This window comes from Eptesicus fuscus, chromosome 3 (assembly GCF_027574615.1).
Source record: "Eptesicus fuscus isolate TK198812 chromosome 3, DD_ASM_mEF_20220401, whole genome shotgun sequence".
Lineage (NCBI taxonomy): Eukaryota > Metazoa > Chordata > Mammalia > Chiroptera > Vespertilionidae > Eptesicus > Eptesicus fuscus.
The window spans coordinates 91,242,577-91,264,089 of record NC_072475.1 but is presented as its reverse complement, the minus strand read 5'-3'; the positions used below and the strand labels follow the sequence as shown (position 1 = coordinate 91,264,089).

At 39.1% G+C, this 21,513-nt stretch overlaps 1 protein-coding gene across 1 annotated transcript in view; it reads right to left on the bottom strand.

Annotated features, from left to right (window-relative positions):
• Positions 1-2,572: 2,572 nt before the first annotated feature.
• LOC129147519 (mitotic spindle assembly checkpoint protein MAD2A-like) overlaps positions 2,573-21,513 on the bottom strand; it is a 76,385-nt gene continuing 57,444 nt past the window's right edge. The window contains 2 exon segments of the mRNA XM_054710016.1: positions 2,573-3,054; positions 3,057-3,320. Coding sequence (XP_054565991.1) covers positions 2,573-3,054; positions 3,057-3,320 — 746 coding nt within the window.

The window sequence follows — 21,513 nt, the reverse complement described above, 5'->3', positions numbered from 1 at the left end:
TGTAGACATTTATTGGAAGCATATTATAAACTTCCTCTAGGGAGGTGTCCCCAAATGGGAAAAGCCTGCTCTCTCTCTCCCTAAAATGAAAAAAAAAAATAATAATAATAACTTCTCTGAGTCTCTTTGTCTCCAGGTTTATAAAGACTGCAGCTCTTAGTCTCTTCATGACCCTTTCTAACTGGACCCTTCCTTAATGTATGACCCCTGAGCTTTCCTAATTGGTCAATCTTTTGCAGAGTATAAGTTTCAAAGGTCATAACCCCTCTCTCCCCTTCTTTCCCTCTTGCAACATTCCTCTATCCTCTGTAAAAGTAAGATAAGCATTCTGCAGCTCCAAGACCTCACCTATGTATTCCTCTCCCATGGCCCCCCACTTATACCCTAAGTGCCTATCCTGTCTCAAAAATCCCTTTCAGTATCATTTCCACCCTTTTTAAAACATTTGCTATTTTGCTTTATGTAAACTTTTCCTCCGTAGATTATAAATTCTTCAAGTATTATGATTTTAATCTATTCAGCTATTAATTTTCTCAACATTTTATATATGTTTATGCAAGATACATAGTCAGCAAATGCCCATGAAGTCTATAAAATATTAATTTAAAATTGATATATTAAAAATATCAGTATGTTTTGATTTTATAATAAATCAACAAATGTGTTGTTTTATGAGTGTGTTCAATATAACCATGCTTTCCGTGGAAAGTTCAAAGAAGTTTAATAATGTCCATTTGTTTTTAAAAATGAAAATAGTCTCCCTTGCCTCTGGTACGATCTATACAATTTTTAGTTGCTTACAATCTAAAAACTTATTAGACTCTATCATAGTAACAGACTGCCATACAAAGCAGACTACTTTTTCTCAATAATATCTTATTCCATTGTCTTAATTTTTAGACTTAACTTTCATTCTTTTAAAGGGTCAAAATAATTTAATTGTTTACTTCGGCTTTATGCATTTGTGTTGAGAGGTTCCCTAGGGCAGGTGCATAGCTGTATAAGATAGATGGCCCTGCATATCCAGATATCTCAGCTGGGCACAGCCACTTAGAAAACATTCATTGTAATAGAAGGCAATTCTAGTGAAACACACTGAGAAGCAAATTCCAAAATTGATCTTTCCAGGAAGGAGCTTAAACCCCTTACAAAAGTCATCACACAGAATCCAGAGACACTTGGAAATGCAAATGACCCACTTGACACAAGAGGGCACCTGTTGTTCTGCCTTGATTATGTCTTGAGGCTTCAATTTCAATAAATGAGAGAACAGAAGAAAGGTGCTCCTTTGATGAGCTTGTCCTCAGGGTAACAAAGATAGAGGGAGAACTGCTAGGTGGTATCCATTCAGATTTTCTTACTGGCCATCAGTAATTACAAACCATTTACTGTCATTCTGAGACGTGTGTGTCTATACTATAACTTTTGTTATATACTGCCTGTTTTTCCAGAGTCTTTATTAGTGAAACTAAAAAAAAAAATTAAAGAGGACTGGTTTACTGTCTCTGGGTAGAACAAGGAAGGAAATTATCACATACTCATTTTGGTCTTCAAGGAAACAGAACATCAAAGTAGACTTGGTGGTTACAGAAACCACGAAGCAGGAGGAGAGAGGTCTGCAAGAGATGAGGAAGAATGATGAGTTGGGGGCTTAGACCTGAGAATAACTTTTCAGTTTACCACATAAAATATACTCATGAGATATTAACTTAAAGAAGTCTGCAAATGACCTAAGCTATGGAAAGGACAAGACAGGCATCGATAAGTGATTTAGATATAATTGATGTAATTTGTGTTGCTTAGTTTCCGATACCATTCATCAATAATTTTACCTATCTTTGGACAACTCTTGCATTTCCCCATCTGATTATATTAGCCATTTACTTATCCTCTTGAGTCTCCTATCCACCCACATATGTATTTTTTTAAAAAAACATGCACATGTAACTTTATTTATCACTGTCATTTAAAGCTTGATTTTATAAAACACAAAAAAGACATTAAGAGTTCTGTATCAGTGGAATTGAAGCAGGAGAAATGGTGACGGGTTTGTAAGTGTAAATTATATACATTGAAGTCAAGTAATTGGGGTTTTTCAATATGGAAACTATACAAATGAAATAAATGGCAAAAGGACCTGCTAGGAATACTGTTACAGAGGCTGATCAGTTACTTTAAAACGAAACAAAGATTCTGACTATTCAGATTTCATTTGCTGTTCCATATCCACCTAGACTCGGAGCCAGGCTACTTAACCAAAAGTTCTGATTTAGGAAGGCATTTAGCTGAATAGCCTACGTTTCCCATCTCCAGTTTCCACCTTCAAGGGAGTTGACCTTCCAGTGCTGATGGGACCTGCTGGTTCCCTCCAACCGTGTCAATCCTATGGAAATTATGTCAACCCTATGGAAAGCCCAACAGGCACCAACAAATGGAACTATACGCACAGTTCAATGAAGTACAATGTTAAGTTTTCCCCACCTCAAAAGTGATCAATGAAACAAAACAAGAACTGCAGTTTATTTGCTCTCAGGAAACATACGTATAGGATTCCATTACGCCTCCGGCTCCTTCAGTCGTTGACAGGGATTTTGTAGGCCACCAGGCTGTTCCCTATGTGGATTGACGTCATGAAGGAACGCAGGTGGACCTGCTCAGAATTGGCAATGAATCGGGGTCCGGACTCTTCCCACGTTTCAGGTACAACCAAATCCTTGTCTGTGTAGATGGGCAGGTCAAACGAACAGGAAGCTTCCCGCAGCGGCAGGAAGGCCACTGTGGCTGTGATCTGTCTGATCACCGAGCGGATCTCGTCCTGGGTGGCTTTCTGAGACTTCTCTCTGGGTGCACTGTCCTCTCTGGCCATCTCGTCACCCTCAGTGTCAAACTGCCACCTCTCAAGCACCTCCCCGTCTCCAATATTCGAGATGACCACCACCAGCTTCTGCACTGAGCACGTGTACAGCCGGTCTTTCAGCTGCTCCCCCACTTTGCTTAGGTGTTGCATGAGCGCGGGGTCCGTCATGACCAGCAAGGTGAGTCCGCACTTCTGCACCGAGTAAAGGTTTCAGATGGATCAATGCCACGCTGATACAAAATGCTATTGATGCCAAATGAGAAGAACTCGGCCGCGATGTCCGCGCTCCCGCGCAGGGTGATGCCCTGCTCCCCAAATGGCTGCTGCGCCTCGGCTAGGCCCGCAGCCGGCGCGCCCCACGCACCAGGCTTCCACCGAGTCCCAGCAGCTCCCGCCACTGGCTTCAAAAGTAACGAAGCAGCACGCCTCGGCCTCTGCGCAGGCGCACTGCACCCGTATTTTTCTTTCTCCCAGCATACCAGCAAATTTAAAATTATAATTAATCAAGCATAAACTAATTTGTGTTCTTCTTCCTTCTTTCAAATGTATTGACATCTTCATTTATCTCCACTTTCCTATCTCATTCACATAAGGTGCTCCTTCCCTTGATCAAAGCCGGTCTTTTCACATTTATACTTGATCTCATCCCCTTTCTTGGCAACAGGGACTTTATTCCATCAATAGCTCCTCCATTTCACTTATCTTTGACCTCTAACTCTTGCAGTCACTTATCTCCTCCTATATTTAAAGAATCTTCTTCTATTACCCTTTTCAGACCTATAACAAAAACTTTATTAACTACTAAAGCCCGGTGCACAGATTCGTGCGCCCGTGGGGTCCCTCAGCCTGGCCTGTGCCCTCTTGCAATCCAGGACCTCTTGGGGGATGTCGGACTGCTGGTTTTGGCCAGATCCCCGAAGGGGCTGGCTGGTCTCGCTCCTTCTCGATTGGAGCCAATGCCCCCCCCCTCCCCCCGGGGAGGGACAGTAGGAGGGCTCTAGGGAGTGTCCGGCCTGTTTTGATTTGTGCACTGGGCTGGTTTTGGCCCCATCCCTGCAGGCTAAGGGGCCCCACCAGGGCATCATCGGGGCGGGGAGGGACTGTAAGAAGGCTCCAGGGCCTGTCCAGCCTGTCTCACCCAGGCCTGATCTGCCTGACCCCAGCAGCAAGCTAACCTACAGGTTGGAGTATCTGCCCCCTGGTGGTCAGTGCGCATCACAGCGACTCATCAAATGGTTGAATGAACGGTTGGGCACTTAGCATATTAGGCTTTTATTATATAGGATATACACTCCAACTATATTTACAAACTCTAATCTCTCAGATTTAATTGATTCAGCAATACATTGCAATATGTTTTAGTTTGCAATTACAATTAAAGATCTAAATTGGAGTTCAACAATGACTCAGCATGGCCAAATCCAGTGAGAATATTCACTCAATTTATTGGACCTCCCTGTTCACTGTTTGCCAAGCATGATGTTTTAGAACTCATTACTCTCTGGAATTTGTTTTACTATTTACTCTACATACTTTTCATTTCTGAGCTTCTGCTGTGCCTATCACTTAAATGTTAAGGTTGACCACAGTTTTCTCAAATTCAATAATCTTGTCTTTCTCAGGGCTATCTCACCTATTCTCAAGTTTTGTGCGTGAAACAAGGATGGCTTTGATGATTTCCAAATCTGTATCTTCAATCCAGACCTGTTTCCCATGCTGCTTAAGGATGGGATATATCTAAGAAATTCATTCTTAGGCAATTTCGTTGTTGTGTGGTCATCATACCATGTAGTTACACAAATCCAGATGATGGAGCCTAACTATACACCTAGGCTATCTGGTCTAGCCTATTGATCCTAAGCTACTAGCCTGTACAGCATGTTACTGTGAAAAACAAAACCAACAAAAACACAAGAGGAAGACATTGGGGGGTTAAGCCAAACACAAGAGAAAATGCTGCAATTAAGAATGTGGTGAACACAAGAAGTCTTAGGCTCCTGCCTATGTAACATAGCAGCATACTTTCTTTCTAAGTAGAAAGAGTAGACTCTAAAATAATGATTAAAAGTATAGTCTAGTAAATACATAAACCAGTAACATAGTTTTCTTATTATTATTGTCAAGTATTATGTACTGATCATAATTGTATGTGCTATCCTTTAATAGGACTGGCAGCACAGTAGGTTTGTTTACCTCAGCATCACCACAGACATGTGAATAATGCATCATGCTCTTATCAGTGGAAATGGGTATCCCATTTCCTCTTACGTGCTTGGGGTCAGGTCCTTACGATAGCTCTAGAAAAATTTTTTTCTGAGTCTCCTACAGGAGGATGAGTAATTTTTTATTTGCATGGAATTACATCCTTGCATTTCTAAGGTCCCAGTCCCTTAATGCAGTCCTGGAAGAGGTGCAGCTGGGAATTCAGCAGAGCTAGAAGCAAAGCCAGTGTCCAGAGTTTCCTTTCTATGGTGAAGTGGGGTCTGGTGTAGTGTTAGGCTAGTGACAATCCATCAGTCCATTGTATAGGGTCCACATGACTGTGGACCCTGTGACAAATGCAGGAATGTGAGAGTTATGGAAGCCAGGACTCGAACACTAGCAAGCAAGAAGCGAGAGAGCAAGAGAGGGAATTCTTTTGTTTAGGGGATTACATATCTGAAATCTTCCTGTGCTTGCAGTGGCCACTGTGCTTCCAGTAGCCTCTGGCCAATGGCCTGTTCCCAGGTGTGACTGACAGACCTTCCCTTCATCACCCAGACTGTAATGGGCATGCCTATAATGTTTGCCTTCCCTTTGTTCCTTCCCTGTTAATAACTGGGTTAATTCATAATGGTATCATTGGTACCACATTATGATAACTATGAAGTCATTGGCTATAACTGTTGCCCCAAAAGTGGTCATATGGTGCATGACTATATCCTATATAATAAAAGTATAATATGCAAATCGACCGAATGGTGGAATGACAAGTCGGTGGGGGGCGGGGCCGGCAAGCAGGTGGCGCCAGGCCAGTCAAGGCACGTGCCAGCGGGAAGAGGGAGGGAATGGCGATGGGGGAGGGCAGCAGCCAGTGGCAGCAGAGGGGCAATGAGGGGGCTGGCACCGTCCCCTGATCGACCCATCTGGTTGTCTTCCACAGAGGGAGGCTAGGAAGCAACAGCAGGGTGATGGGGGTGGCGCCGTCCCCTTATCCCCTACCCTCACCTACCACAGATGGAGGCCAGGCGGCAATGGTGGGGTGATGGGGGCAGCGCCATCCCCGGATCAGCTGGCCTGGTCACCTCCTGCAGAGAGAGGCCAGAGTGCGGCTTAGGCCCTGGGGGGAGCAGGCCTAAGTCATCAGTAGGACAACCCCTGAGGACTCCCAGACTCTGAGAGGGCACAGGCCGGGCTGAGGGTCCCCACTCCCCAAGTACATGAATTTTCATGCACAGCGTCTCTAGTAGATTTATAAATGAGCATATCTGCTTGGAGCTTCCACAGCCTTCTCAAACACATCAACTTTTACCTAGTTTTTTAAAATCTTTGCCTGATCCTGTTAGGTCTTATCAAATAATTGAATGGATACACCTCTACTGGGAACTGACATTTAGACCATTTCACAATGAACATTCCCTTTTGCTTAGACCACATTCTACTTGCTAACACCACATTCCATTTGATAAGACCATTATCCTTCCCTCTTGACCTTCCCAGGATCCAGACCCACCCAGAGAAATCTCTGTCCAAAAAAAGCCAGCATCCTTTAAAATATCTGACTCCCCATCCTTGGGTGCTGATGCCATTTTGGGGCTCAGCCCATCTGGTTTGCAGATGATGTAATAAATTCATAATCCCTCACCACTTTGGCCTCGTGCATTCCTCCTTCAGCAACCCTAAGAGATCCCATTGGACAGCACCACAAAGTCACTCAAGAATATTCTTTGCTATCATGTTAAAACTCTCTCCAACTTCATTTTCTGGCTAACTCATTTTTAATACAGATTTAGATCTTTTGGGGAATTATATATCTGAGAAAACCTTCTGTGAAGTCTCAGACAGAGCTAAGTGTTCTCCTCTATTATTCCATAGATAGCTAACATTGCATTTACCACAATAAAACATCATGGTCTTTTATGTGACTACCCACCTGATGAGGGTATTCTTCAGGACAAAGAGTGATGCTGTATTCATGCTATCTTGGCACCTACCTTTGGCTGACACAGCTTTAATAATCAGCAAATGTTTATAAAACTGATCTGAATTCAGCCCATCAATATTATGATTTCCATGTCTTTTTCTTCTTAAATAGAAAACATTAAAAGAGAAAAATAAAAAGAGAAAATAGCTTCTGGGTAAGTTAACTGACATTGCATTGTTGGATCTGGTTTGTTTGTCAAAAGCTTCAGAATGATATTTATTAGAATAAAATTAACAAACAGTGCTCTTATCTGTCTTTATAGTTTAAAAAGCAAGAAAAGGGGATTTCTTGAATAATTTATCATTATTAATCATTGTTTTTTGATTCTGGGTACTGTCTGTTTTCAATGAATAGTCATAAAATATTTTTAAAACTCATTACTTTTCTTTATATTGGTAATGTTGAATATCATTAACTTGAGTTAAAATACACCTCTTCCCCACCCCAATTTTAAGAGTCCATTGTGAGGAGCAATTCTCAAATATTAATTGCTCAAAAATGGATGCGATGGTTTTCTTTTTTTAGAATATATTTTTGTTGATTTCAGAGAGGAAGGGAGAGGAGAGAGAGATAGAAACATCCATGATGAGAGAGAATCACTGATCAGCTGCCTTCCACATGCCTGCAACCCGGGCATGTGCCCTTGACCGGAATAGAATCTGGGACCCCTCAGTCCACAGTCCGACACTCTATCCACTGAGCCAAATCAGCCAGGCGATGTGATTGTGTTCTAAAAGAAATTGGGTATATTTAGGTATTTATTATTTTTATTAAATTTATTGGGGTGATATTTGCTAATATGATCATACAGGTTTCAGGTGTCTGCGTACCCACCACTAGGCATTTATTTAAATGTTAATAACCTTTTTCCTAGGAAGTATATAACTGAATCAAGAAACAAATCTATATATATATATAAGCCTAAGTGACCATTACGACCAGAACGATAGGAATGACCTGTTGACCAGTCGCTATGACACACACTGACCATGAGGGGGAAGACATTCAACCCAGGAGCTGCCCCCTGGTGGTCAGTGCACTCCCACAGCCAACCTCTTGCAGCCCCTCACCTCAGCTGGCCAACCTCCTGCGCCTCTTCCCACAGCTGGCCAGCTCCCCTGATAGGCCTCGATCGCCGGTCAGGCCGAGGGACCCCACTCATGCACGAATTCATGCACCAGGCCTCTAGTAGTCTTATAAAGATATTCAGCAATTTTGGGGCACCAATATGTAAGTTGTAGCATACATATCTATGTGTGTGTGTATGTGTATGCACATATATACACATGCATATACATGTACATATGTATGTATATTAGTCTATATGTATATATTCCTTTTTATATATTTAGGTACATATTTTTCAAACATTCCTGGGTCTTGTCCCACAGATGTTCTATGATCACATCATGTTACCAAAGTTACAGGTAATTATTGTGTTTATTGACATAGATGGTTTCAAAGTAAAAATTGGAAAGGACACAGTTAGGTAAACAAAGATTTTTATCCAAGACTGTTGCAGTAGGGGACATATGTGCATCTGAACTCCATTTAGCTGAAACAGTCGGTGGGAAGGTTTTCCACTGCGGGTTGGGACGAGCTGGTAGAAAAGTCCTGGAGTATGGTAGGCAGCAGGTTGATCAATGGGATGTGTGGAACACAGTGAGTTATTTCTTCAGCCTGCTAATGTTTCCTCTGTGATGAGGCCATCTGCATTTGCTAGTTGGAGACTATGAAAGTTAGGCTTCTACCCTCCAACAGAGACTGGGAGATACAGGTATATGGGTATTATCTTCCTTGATGACTATATTTCAGGGGACGCTCACAGGTCCTCAAATAAGATACTTTTTGGTACTAAAACTGACAAGAGGGTTTTAAAAAGATTTACATATATATCAAAGGAGCAGAGAAAGAAATTAAAATGACAAGTTTTCTGAAGAAAAATCTCTCAGAAAGGGAGGTCAGGCTTAAAGTCTAGTCAAGCTGAGGGAAATGTTCAGGCCATCTTATGAAGTCTTCAGAGAAACAAAATTCAAGACGTGTTAGGAAGAAAGCAATGTGATGAAGCAGTTTACATTAATGAAGAATGGCATTCTCACATTTAACCTGTTTGCATACCTTTAGAAAGTTAATATAGGTGACACCATAATAGATATGAGAAGTAAAAACAAAAAGAAAGAATTTCGGAGGAATAGTAAGATATGCATGATCTTATATTCTTGGGCACTCTTAAGTCACCTTACCTGGACAGGTGCTTCTGTGGTTTATCTGCTGCTTACTTAGGAAAGTTAAAATTAAGAGAAAGAAACCTACAGTGGCTTAATAAAGAAAACTACATTTAAAAAAGTGGGTTGCACCATTTAAATTTCTTTAAAAGAGAATTTCTCTAAAAATGTATTAAGATTTAAAACAAAAACGTATCGTAACCAAATAAATTCAGTTAAGGGTTAATATTTTCATCTCTTTTTATTTTTATTTATTTTTTTAATAAATCTTTATTATTCAGATTATTACAGTTGTTCCTCTTTTTTTCCCCCATAGCTCCCCTCCACCTGGTTCCCACCCCACAACCTGCCCTTACCCCCCCTCACTGTCCTCATCCATAGGTGTACGATTTTTGTCCAGTCTCTTCCTGCACCCCCCACATCCCCTTCCCCCCAAGAATTGTCAGTCCACTCCCTTTCTATGCCCCTGATTCTATTATATTCACCAGTTTATTCTGTTCATCAGATTTTTTATTCACTTGATTTTTAGATTCACTTGTTGATAGATATGTATTTGCTGTTCATAATGTTTATCTTTACCTTTTTCTTCTTCTTCCTCTTCTTATAGAATACCCTTCAGCATTTCATATAATACTGGTTTGGCAGTGATGAACTCCTTTAGCTTTTTCTTATCTGTGAAGCTCCTTATCTGACCTTCCATTCTGAATAACAGCTTTGCTGGGTAGAGTAATCTTGGTTGCAGGTTCTTGCTATTCATCACTTTGAATATTTCTTGCCACTCCCTTCTGGCCTGCATAGTTTCTGTTGAGAAATCAGCTGACAATCGTATGGGTACTCCCCTGTAGGAAACTGGCTATTTTTCTCTTGCTGCTTTTAAGATTCTCTCTTTGTCTTTTGCTCTTGGCATTTTAATGATGATGTGTCTTAGTGTGGTCCTCTTTGGATTCATTTTGTTTGGGGTTCTCTGAGCTTTCTGGACTTGTAAGTCTATTTCTTTCACCAGGTAGGGGAAGTTTTCTGTCATTATTTCTTCAAATAGGTTTTCAATATCTTTCTCTCTCTCTTCTTCTGGCACCCCCATAATTCAGATGTGTTGGTATGCTTGAAGTTGTCCCAGAGGCTCCTTACACTATCTACATTTTTTTGGATTCTTTTTTATTTTTTATTTTCTGGTTGGGTGTTTTTTGCTTCTTCGTATTTCAAATCTTTGACTTGATTCTTGCGATCCTCTAGTCTGCTGTTAGATCTCTGTATATTATTCTTTATTTCAGTCAGTGTATGCTTAATATCTAGTTGGTCCTTTTTCATATCCTCAAGGGACTCACTAAATTTATCGGCGGTTTCTAGAAAATTTTTGAAAAACCTTATAACTGTGGTTTTGAACTCTATATCCAGTAGTTTGCTTTCCTCCATTTCTTTCATTTGTGACATGTTTCTTTGTCTCCGCATTTTGGCTGCTTCCCTGTGTTGATAGAATGGCTTTGTGTGCTAGGTGTCCTATAGGGCCCAGTGGCTCAGCCTCCCCAGTTACCTGAGGTGGACACTCTTGGTGCACCCCTTTATGGGCTGTGTGCACAGTTTTGTTGTAGTTAAGCCTTGATTGTTGTTGGTATCACTGGGAGGAATTGACCTCCAGGCCAATTGGCTGTGAGGATCAGTTGTGTCTACTATGGGAGAACTTCTGTGCTGGAGACACCCTTATTGGGCAGAACTTGCTTCAGTGGGGCTTTGGTACTCACTGAGTCTGCTCCCTGAGTGTGTCCCTTATGGATCTGAGGAGTTATAATCTGGATGGTCCCACTCTGACCACTGGATACACTGGCTCTTGGATCTCCAAGGAAGTGCTAATTTAGCTCTCCTGAGGCCACCCAGCAGGAGCTATGGAGGGATCTTCAAATTCCTCTTCTTTGTTTGGGGTTTGGAGGTGCCCAGATGAGGCCCAGCTGTGAAGCAATGCAAGCTGCTGTGGAGCCTTGGGCCTTTTTTTAGACGTTCTGGGGCTCTCTGACCCAGCTGCAGTTTGTTAGGTAATTTTAGATTGCTAAGGACCAGGCCATTCATATGCAAAGGTTTCTGCGCACAGCTGGGGTGGGGTTGTAAATTGGGTGGGGCAGGGTTGCAGGAAATCAACAGGGTGGAGCAAACAGCAATGGCCAACCTTTAGCCCTTCCCTAAGAGGCCCCTGTGTGTCAGTGTCCCACAGTAATCGCTGCGAGAACCTCTGAGTAAAAGCTGCCCTCGTGTTCCGGCCCGATGCCAGATAGTCCAGTCCCCCCCCCGCCCCCCCGTATGAATCTGGGTCCCCAGTGTCTCGCCTGGAACTGGAGTTCAGAGCAGTTGGGAGCTTGTGTCTCCCTCCCAATTGAAAAAGACAACCACGTACTCAGTTGCCAGCCCTTTCCATGCCTCCGTACCTCTTCACTTCACTTGCACCTCCTCTGAGTCTCAGTTTGCTTTTCTCTCCCCTTCTAGTTGTAGAATTTCCACTCAGCCAGCCTTCCTATGGTTCTGGATGATGTCTGTTTTGTCTTTTAGTTGGAGTTTTGAAGTGGTTGTGTGAGGCAGCAAGTTCAGGTGTTTACCTATGCCACCATCTTCTTCATCTCTTTTTAAAACTTTTTTTTTGTGTGTATGAAATATTCTAATACTCATACTCAATTACATCATACATTGGGCAGGAACATTAAAAAATTAAATTGTAAAAAATTAATCTATGAGAGTTTCAAAATAATGGGAAGCTGAAATTTGCAGTTGATTCTTCTGCATATGGGTTTATCTATTTTTTTTATGTGGATTCTATTTTTCACCATTTGTTTGATACTTTCTTTTTATAGTAATGAAAGGTCCTATAACAAATATATACATATACAGAGAAAATGTTTATTTTATGTGAGATAAAAGGACAATTAGTGAATTCTTTCAGTTTTTGAAACTGATTTATTATATCCTACTGATTTAAGGTGTCATGAAAATAAGACTATCACAGTACTCTCCAGGGTCCTTCCATGCTGTCTCAAAGGGTAATAAATCCTTCTTTTTTACAGATGCATAGTATTCCATTGTGCAAATGTACCACAGCTTTTTTATCCACTCATCTATTAATGGGCACTTAGCTATTGTAAATAACACTGCTATTAACATAGGGGTGCATATATTCTTTCTGGTTGGTATTTTGGGATTCTTAGGATATATTCCTAGAAGTGGGAGAGATTATCATGCTAAGTGAAATAAGCCAGTTAGAGAAAGACAAATATCACATAATCTCACTTATATGTGAAATCTAATGAACAAAATATACTGATGAAATAAATAGAACCAGAGACATGGGAACATGAAACAGACTGATGAATCTTAGAGGGAAAGAGGGTATGAGTGGGAGTGGGGGGGAGGAGAGGGAAGGGAGTGGCAGGAAGAGATTAACCAAAGAATTTATATGCATTGCCCATGGACACAGACAATAGGATGATAAGGCCTGGGGTGGGGCAGGAACCTGGTGGAAGGGGCAATGGGGAGAAAAAGGAGGGGACATCTATAATACCATCAACAATAAAGAAAAAAAATAATTTTACAATAAATAAGATTATTTTCATAATTGAAAAGTATTACTCTATGAATTACATGCATCTTGGATCAAAATCATGACACACATAAGCTTAGTGTATATTTATTTAATTCTAGTTATAAGTAAAAGTGAATTTAGAATAAAAATATTATAAATTACCCCAAATTTAAAACTTTCTGTTTTTCTTAAATATAAAATTAACCCATAGGTTAAAATGCCATTCTTTTTCTTTTAAGAGAATTATATATTTGCATTATCTTTCAATCTTTAATTCCCTGTTTTCTTAATAATTGCAGAAGAAAAGTAATCAATTTCAGAGTCTATAATAACAAATATGCCTTTCCATAGACTATCATTTAAACAATATAAATAGGAATAGTGTGAATTACCTTTGAGTACTTAATACAATGAATTTTATACATAAAATCACTGCATTTGGATAGCTCCATTGTTGATAAGTTTTAAGAATTTGTGTATAGTAGTGTTTTTTTATGCTTTAATAGATAGAATTAGTGTGGTTAGTAATTATCTTTTATAACTTCAAAATATTTATTGTTCCTTAATTATGTGTGAGGCTCTGATTTAGAAGCTGGGACTGCAGCAATAAACTACACAGGATCAACTCTCATTCCTAGTGAGGAGAGTCTGGAAAAAAGTATTAAAGAAACAATATGGTGTATTTTAAGGTTATAAGTGCTTTAGAAGAGGATCATAAATTAGGTAGTTCAGAAGTTGAAATGTAAAATTTTTAACATTTCCTTTTGCAAAATTACTGTATGCATGTTTTTAAAAACACACAGTCTTTAAAAATGTCTTTAGCTTAGGTATTTTATGTTATGCTTTAAATTATGCTACTATTTTCATTTTTATTAATGTATCTATTTTTGTATTAATCATATCTGGCATACATAGTTAAAAGTAAGACAATTACAACAATTGTCTTTATAACCATGTATTTTTTCCTTAAATTTGTAACATGTCAAATATAATGAAACATTATGGTTTATTACCATAAGTTTATATCATTCTAAGACAAATTCAATGAATGCAAAAATGAGTAGACTTTATAATATTTTTATTATATATGTTGCTTTATTTTTCCTATTTGTTGATATTTTTAGATGATTTTAGATGTCAGTTATTCTGTCATTTTTTTTTTTTTTTGTGTGTGTGTGTGTAGAGAAAAAAACATCTGGATCAAGAGTTTAAAAACTAATTTCATTATGCAAATAGCTATATAGTGTGTGCATGCATTGCATGTTATTTTGATAGCAAGAATCTGTCAAGAATGTTATGATTTCATTACGAATAGGAAGATTCAAATAACTTTATTTTTAAGGACCATTTTTAGTAGATCCACAATGAACTCTAAATAATATACATTGTTAACCTTTAACTAATAAAAAAAAGTTAATATTGGCATTCAGTATAGGAAATCCATTTTCTAAGCATAACCAAATAAGGAAAACCAGCTTTTATTTTTCCGAATGTGTAGAAATCATGCACTAAAATATATTTACAGTTATTAAGCCTTCTCTGAATGACAGTATGCTTTAATGGAATAGACCAATTAGGGATTTTTTAAAAATAGAAGCTAAGTTAATTTTGTTAGAGTTGTGATCCTTATATTGCCATCTTGTTTTATAAAACCATGTGCTTTTAGTAATGTGAGTTTTTAGGATCTATGGAGTTCTTGAAATGTTTGCTCTTGTAAATGACCCAAAGGCCAAATTTCAAACCCAAACCAAAGACTAATATCATACGAGTGGCTCTCCATCATATAATGTTGACTTCTACCAGGGACAGAGCCAGGAGAAAAGGAAGCTTCTGAGACAGCTAAGTTTTAAAAAGTCCTGAATTCCATAATGCATTCAATAATTTATAATTCTACCTGGAGAAAATTGAACCATACCTTTAAAAATTCCTTTCATTTAACATGGCTATATGATTTCTTCTATTTTCCTCTGCAAATTGATCCTTAATATTAATTTTATTCTGATTTTTCATGTAGCCTGGGCTCCTTATACCTTTAAGGCTTAATTAAGGTTGTACATTTTTCTAGGGACATGCCTATGTATAAAACATGTTTTTTATTAGAGACTCATTAAAAAATACTACGTTTATCTTAACTATCCATAATTTTTTTGCTCTTTCTTAGAAATGTGGTCAAATACTATCTATATTTCCACTGCTATCTACTACCCATATTGACTATTTAATTATTTAAAATTAATTGCATTAAAATTTAATTTCTTAAGCACACTAGACATGTTTTAGGTCCTCAAGAGCCACATGTGGCTATTGGTTACCATAAAGATACAGACCGTTTCCAACATTGTAGAAAATTCTATTGAACAGTGCTAATTCATATTATTCTTATTAGTTAATAATGCAACTGAATTTTTTAAAAATCTGCCTGTATTCTACGCGAATAGCAAAGCTGAAACTAGACTCCAGAGCTTCCGATAACTTTTTGAGAGTTCAGCTGGTCTAGGAACATGGGCTACTTATAATGTCACGTTTCTTATAAATAGCCCATGTTTACCCTGCAACCTGGAAGACAGTTTGTTGTCAGGTTCATTAATACAAAGAGGATAATAATTAGGAGCTCCAGGAATTATATTTAATTATTGATTTAAAAAAATGTATGAATGATTCTAGATGTTCCATGTGAACTAGATATTCAATAGTGTTCTTTAAAATATCTGCATAGTTTAATATGTCTAACAAGCTTAGTGGGGAAAGATAGTAGGATAAAAAAACAGGCTAAGTTTAATTTGTGTCTCAAGGCCTTAGGTTAGTCTTATAAACTTTATGACTAGTCAGAGGAAAATGGTATTTAGATAAATCACACATAGGTCATAAATATATACCAGCAAATTCCTCTTCCTAACTTGTTGTGAGTCAGGTTTGGGATTAGACCCCCAAAGATATAAGCCTTATAAAAAAGCCTGTGAGGGGTCATCAGTGTTTCATCATGAGGGCACAGCAGAAACAACTTCTTATTGCTAAAAAATAAAAGAGAATTATAGAGAAGACCATTTATATCTGTTTACTTATGAATTTACCGCTGGCACTGAAATTATCATTATAAACAGATAATTTTCTATTCAGTTCCTTCTCAAAAATCAATTGTAATTTGTCAGCGAGTACATATCAGATATTGAGAGTTTAAAATGAATTTACCCACCAACAGAAATGGTCTTCCTTATTTACATGTGATTCCTGTTTTAATTTACTTTTCTTTCTTAGGATAATTTTCCTATTGATATACCAAAATATATGTATGCTAAGTGATGTGTACTGCAATAGTGGCGCTGGGCCAGGACACCATTCAATGTTTGGGCCCCCAAAAATATTAAGTTTGGTAGCTAAATATGGCATCTGGGAAATAGGGCATTCTGCCTTATTTTTCCTGGAAATGGTTGTCCTCTTCAGTTTAGCCAAAATACAGAAAGAATATATCACAAATCCTGCTTATTCAATAAACTTTAAATTCTTTTTTTTAAATTTATTTTAATATGGATTGTTTGCCCCTCTTATTTACATACCATTTGTATTCCATTTGATGTATTTTCCCCATTTCATTTCCTGTATTTAGGCAGTTATACATTTAAGCGAAAATAACTTTCATTTCCCCCTTTGTCCCATATAATTTACTAAATTCATAAAAAATATTTAAAAACTCAAATCCCATGATAGTGATAGTGCAATTCATGTGACCCTACATTAGAAATCACCTATTTGCCTACCAGTGCTGAATTCACATAGCCTCTTCACACAAGTGGTTTTGACCAGCAGATGTGTTCTTATCAACTGAAGAGCACCAGGGAAAAATGATGCTGGAAAATTCCCAGAGACCAAGTAAGAAATCTGTACACAAGATATGATAATGTATTTTTGTCAGCTCTTCTCTATTTTTCCCAAATACCCTGTGATTCTTCACTTCATATAATTTGGCCAGAACATTGAAAACATTGTACTTGTTTCAAAGCTGATATGCTTTATTATGTCACTCCAAATCTAATTTATAGCTAGAGAAATACCCATAACAAATCTCCATTTTTTATCAGGAGGTTTATAGAGGAATATTTTGTTGGTGTCTTCCAATTATTTAATCCATGTGTCAGAATGCAGTTTGGTCTGGTTTGAATAGTAAAGGGATGAGAATTGATATCCTAGCTTAAGTTAGCTATTAGAAAATATTTTTAAATTTAATTCATTTATTCTCATCTCTACAGTGATATGAATTAAATAGCCAATTTATTCAGGGACTGTCTCAGTTGAGACTAGGGTTTTACCATAATAGTTTTATAAGTGTAGATGTCTTTATTCATGATCATACCATCTCAAGAGGAAATAAGTCAGGATATAGCCCTAAAGGTAATGAAATATAAAGACAGTGCAGTAATTAAAACATACTCTTATATCAAGTCAATTTAACATTGTAAACACAATTATTAACATTTTAGTAATTTTTTTATGGCTAAACTTGTCCCTCTCTTACACTTTCTGCTACTGGTATAGCATTTACTTACACCAGTAAATAGTATAAGACATTGAATAGGATGTGTCATATTTTGAGTAAAGATTGCATGTTTGAATGCACATATATTGAGATTATTTTTTAAATTAATACTACAATGGCATATTTATTTCAGGACAAAGTTTTAGAATTTTTAAACCAGTTATGGATTTATAACAGATTTTATTTAAAACATAATGAAATTTATTATTTAAAATCTGTAGGATTCTCAACCTAAATTTCTTAATAATTAAAATGAAGCTAAATGTGACCTTCATAATGACCTTATTTTTCATGGTGATGTGATTTTGAGAAAAACAGATTTCCCCCCTAAATCTTAGCATCTTTATGTCCATAAACTGAGGTAGTCAGTGACAAGTTTATGTTTATAGTTGACAAGATGATTAGTTCAGTTAACTAATTCAGGAAAGCAAAATACAATGTAGCTTTTATAAGGAAACTAGAGGCCCAGTGCACGAATTCGTGCGTGGGTGAGGTCCCTCAGCCGGGCCGGCAATTGGGGCCAATCGGGGCCACAAGAGGTTGGCTGGCCAAGGGGAGGGGCCGCAGGAGGTTGGCTGTGGTAGTGCACTGACCACCAGGGGGCAGCTTCTGCATTGAGTGTCTGCTCCCTGGTGGTCAGTGCGATCATAGTGACTGGATGACCAGTTGTTTGGTTGTTCATTCATTTGTTTGGTTGCGTAGGTATATATATATATTAGAGGCCCAGTGCATGAAATTCGTGCACTGGGGGGGGGGGTCCCTCAGCCCAACCTGCACCCTCTCCAATCTGGGACCCCTCAGGGGATGTCTGAATGCCTGTTTAGGCATGATGCCACAGGGATCGGGCCTAAACAGGCAGTCAGACATCCCTTTCACAATCCAGGATTGCTGGATCCCAACTGCTCGCCTGCCTGCCAGATTGCCCCTAACCTCTCCCCTGCCAGCCTGATCGATGCCTAACTGCTCCCCTGCCAGCCCGATTGTCCCCAACTGCCCTCCCCTGACAACAGGAATCTTAAATGTTGTCACCCCCAAATGCCCTCCCCTTCATATTCCCTTTTTATTAGATAGGGTTTTTTTCTTTAACATATTGGACAGCTGGTTTGGCTAGGTGGATGGAGCGTTGGCCTGCAGACTCAAGGGTCCCAGGTTTGATTCCTGTCAAGGGCATGTACCTTGGTTGGGGGCACATGGGGAGTGTGCAGGAGGCAGCTGATCGATGTTTCTCTCTCATAGATGTTTCTAGCTCTCTATCCCTTTCCCTTCCTCTCTGTTAAAAAATCAATAAATATATTTAAAAAAAAGAGAAACATTTAAGATTCCTCCATATCTGCCTGGCTGGTGTGACTCAGTGGTTGAGACCCCAGGCTGCTGTTGCTGGCAGGGAATCGCACCGTGGGGAGTGAATGTGTTTTTGTTTTTTATAAAGGGTCAGGAAGGCCTCTGGGTAGCATTCTGCCAGGCTGCTTACGCTGCAGGCTCTCAGCAGCAGCCCTCCCTGAGACTGCAGGACTCCAGCAGGGCTGAGAGGACTGGGTGCCACCATCTTGTGGCTATGGGCACCACCATTTTTGTCACAGAGTGATGGTTAATTTGCATATTAATATTTTATTAGATAGGATGATGCTCTAAAGGCAAAAAAGTAACAAAGTTACTTATAAATAAGTTATCATCTACTCCATAGTGACTTATAATACAAGTAAATCATTCACTCAATCTTTTAAAAATCACTTAATAGGCAAATATTACTTTTCTTGTGCTATGCCAGTAGGGAATAGAATGTTAAATATGCAAATCATAAAATAAAAGAAATAATTTAAAGAAACATCTAATCTAATAATAGACAAATATGCAAATTGACCGCACCTTCGCTACACCTAAGCCACGCCCACCAGCCAAGCCACGCCCACCAACCAATCAGGACGAGTATGCAAATTACCCCAACAAAGATGGCAGCTAATTTGCATATCAAGACAGCGTCAAAAGAAGCCAAGAGCTGCACAAGGGAGTAAAGCTTTGAAGAAACAAGCAAGCAGGGTGGGGGGAGGAGAAGGGAGGAGCGAAGTCAGGGCCATGTGCGAAGGGAAACGCGGGCGGGCTGGTGGAGAAGGTGGGGCGGGGTGGGTGACAAGGGAGGAATGGAGGCTGGTAGAGTGCAGCAGGAAATCCTATTGCAGGATTTTTCCTGCAACGGGAACGCTAGTTAAAATATAAAAGTAAATGGCCGAAACCGGTTTGGCTCAGTGGATAGAGTGTCGGTCTGCAGACTGAAGGGTCCCAGGTTTGAATCTGGTCAAGGGCATGTACCTTGGTTGTGGGCACATCTCCAGTAGGGTGTGTGCAAGAGGCAGCTGATCGATGTTTCTCTCTCATCGATATTTCTAACTCTCTATCCCTCTCTCTTCCTCTCTGTAAAAAATCAATAAAATATATTTTTAAAAAAATATGCAAAAAAAAAGAAAAAGTAAATGAATATAACTCAACTTATATTTTCCCTCACTATTTCCCAATAAATTTGAAAATATTCTAACATACAGTGAAATTGTAAACCTTCAATCTCTGTTGACCACTGCATTTTTACCACTTTATTGACTGTCGAGGCTATATATACAAGACTCCTGGTATGTGTTCTATTGATTTTTCGATTATTTATATGATTAGCAAACTTCAGTTTTTTAGGGCATCTGGGTTTTCTCTTATTTGTTTCAACTTCTAACCAAAGTTTCTCTCAGATCTCTTACTTTGAAAAATATGAAGAACATACCTGTGTTGCTTATTACAATAATTGCATGTATAGTTCCTCCATAAGAATACAACTTATAAACTTTGTTCTTATTTATTTTATACTAGAGGCCTGGTCCATGAAAATTCATGCACTTGGGTGGTTCCCTCAGCCCAGCCTGCACCCTCTTGCAGTCCGGGAGCCCTCAGGGATTGTCTGACTAATGGCTTAAGCCCGCTCCTCTTGGGGAGTGGGCCTAAGCCACAGTCTGGCCTCCCTCTGTGGGAGGCAATTGGGCAGGCCAATCAGGGAACAGAGCTGGCCAGCGAGTGGCCAAACCTGTTCCTCAGATCGCCCCTCCACCACTGCTGGTCTCCGCTGCTCCCCGATCTATCCCCTCCCTCTGCCCATTGGCAAGTGCCTTGGCTGGCCTGGCACCACCTTCTCACTGCTCCCCTTCCCCCACCTTCCCAGCTGACCAGTCCTTTCGCCATTTGGTCAATTTGCATATTATGCTTTTATTTTGCAGGATTGATTATCCAGTGAAAGCAATCTGAACAAAAAGGTGAAAGAATGTGCAAACTTATATTGAACTCATCAATCCATCCAAATATGAGCCTGATCTATTTTTGAACCTTTATTCTACTTATACATTCAGGATTCTCTTTATCACAACATAGGGATTATATTTTCCTAGAACTGTGCTTATTGCTATGGTCAGAGTTATTTTTTAAATACTTACCAAGTTGGCACTTGTGTTGTAAAATTTTAAAACTTTGTATGTTTCTGGTATCTCAGTATCCCCATGAACAGACCATGAGCACCCACCTGACCCAAGTGACCAGGGACGCCAGTGTAATAAGACGGGTGCCTCAAAAGCTCCCTTCTTACTCTCCTGTGACTGTGACCTAGTGACAATAAAACACACTATTGAAATCCTCTTATGCATTTTGTTCAACTTCTGACCCCCACCCCCATAAAAATATTTGGGGCTCCTCCCAAGTGGTCCCTTGCATGGCATGCAGCTCCTCCCTTCCCTAGGACCTGTAAAGAATATAAATTTGTTAATTTCATATACCTCTCCAAGTGGCATTTCTGCAGCTGTGCTTGAGTGATCCTTAAAGACCCCACAAGGGTATTTACTCTTCTATTTAAAATACAGAACTATTAGGAAAACAACTTTTAATATCTTTCTTTGAACCAAGATATATTTAAAACAAAGTTCATTTTAAACTGCTAAATAGCATTGTTTTCTCCACACTTTGACTGTAGGAATTACTATTGTTTTATAAAACAAAAAAAATCTAATGCTCACAAAGATAAATTGTCTAAGTCTAGGAAAATTTGCAAATATAGAACCAATGAAGTCTTCAACCAGTGATTTAACAGAATGTCCAAAGATTTTAATTAAGGTCAGTTCCTAAGAAACATATAAA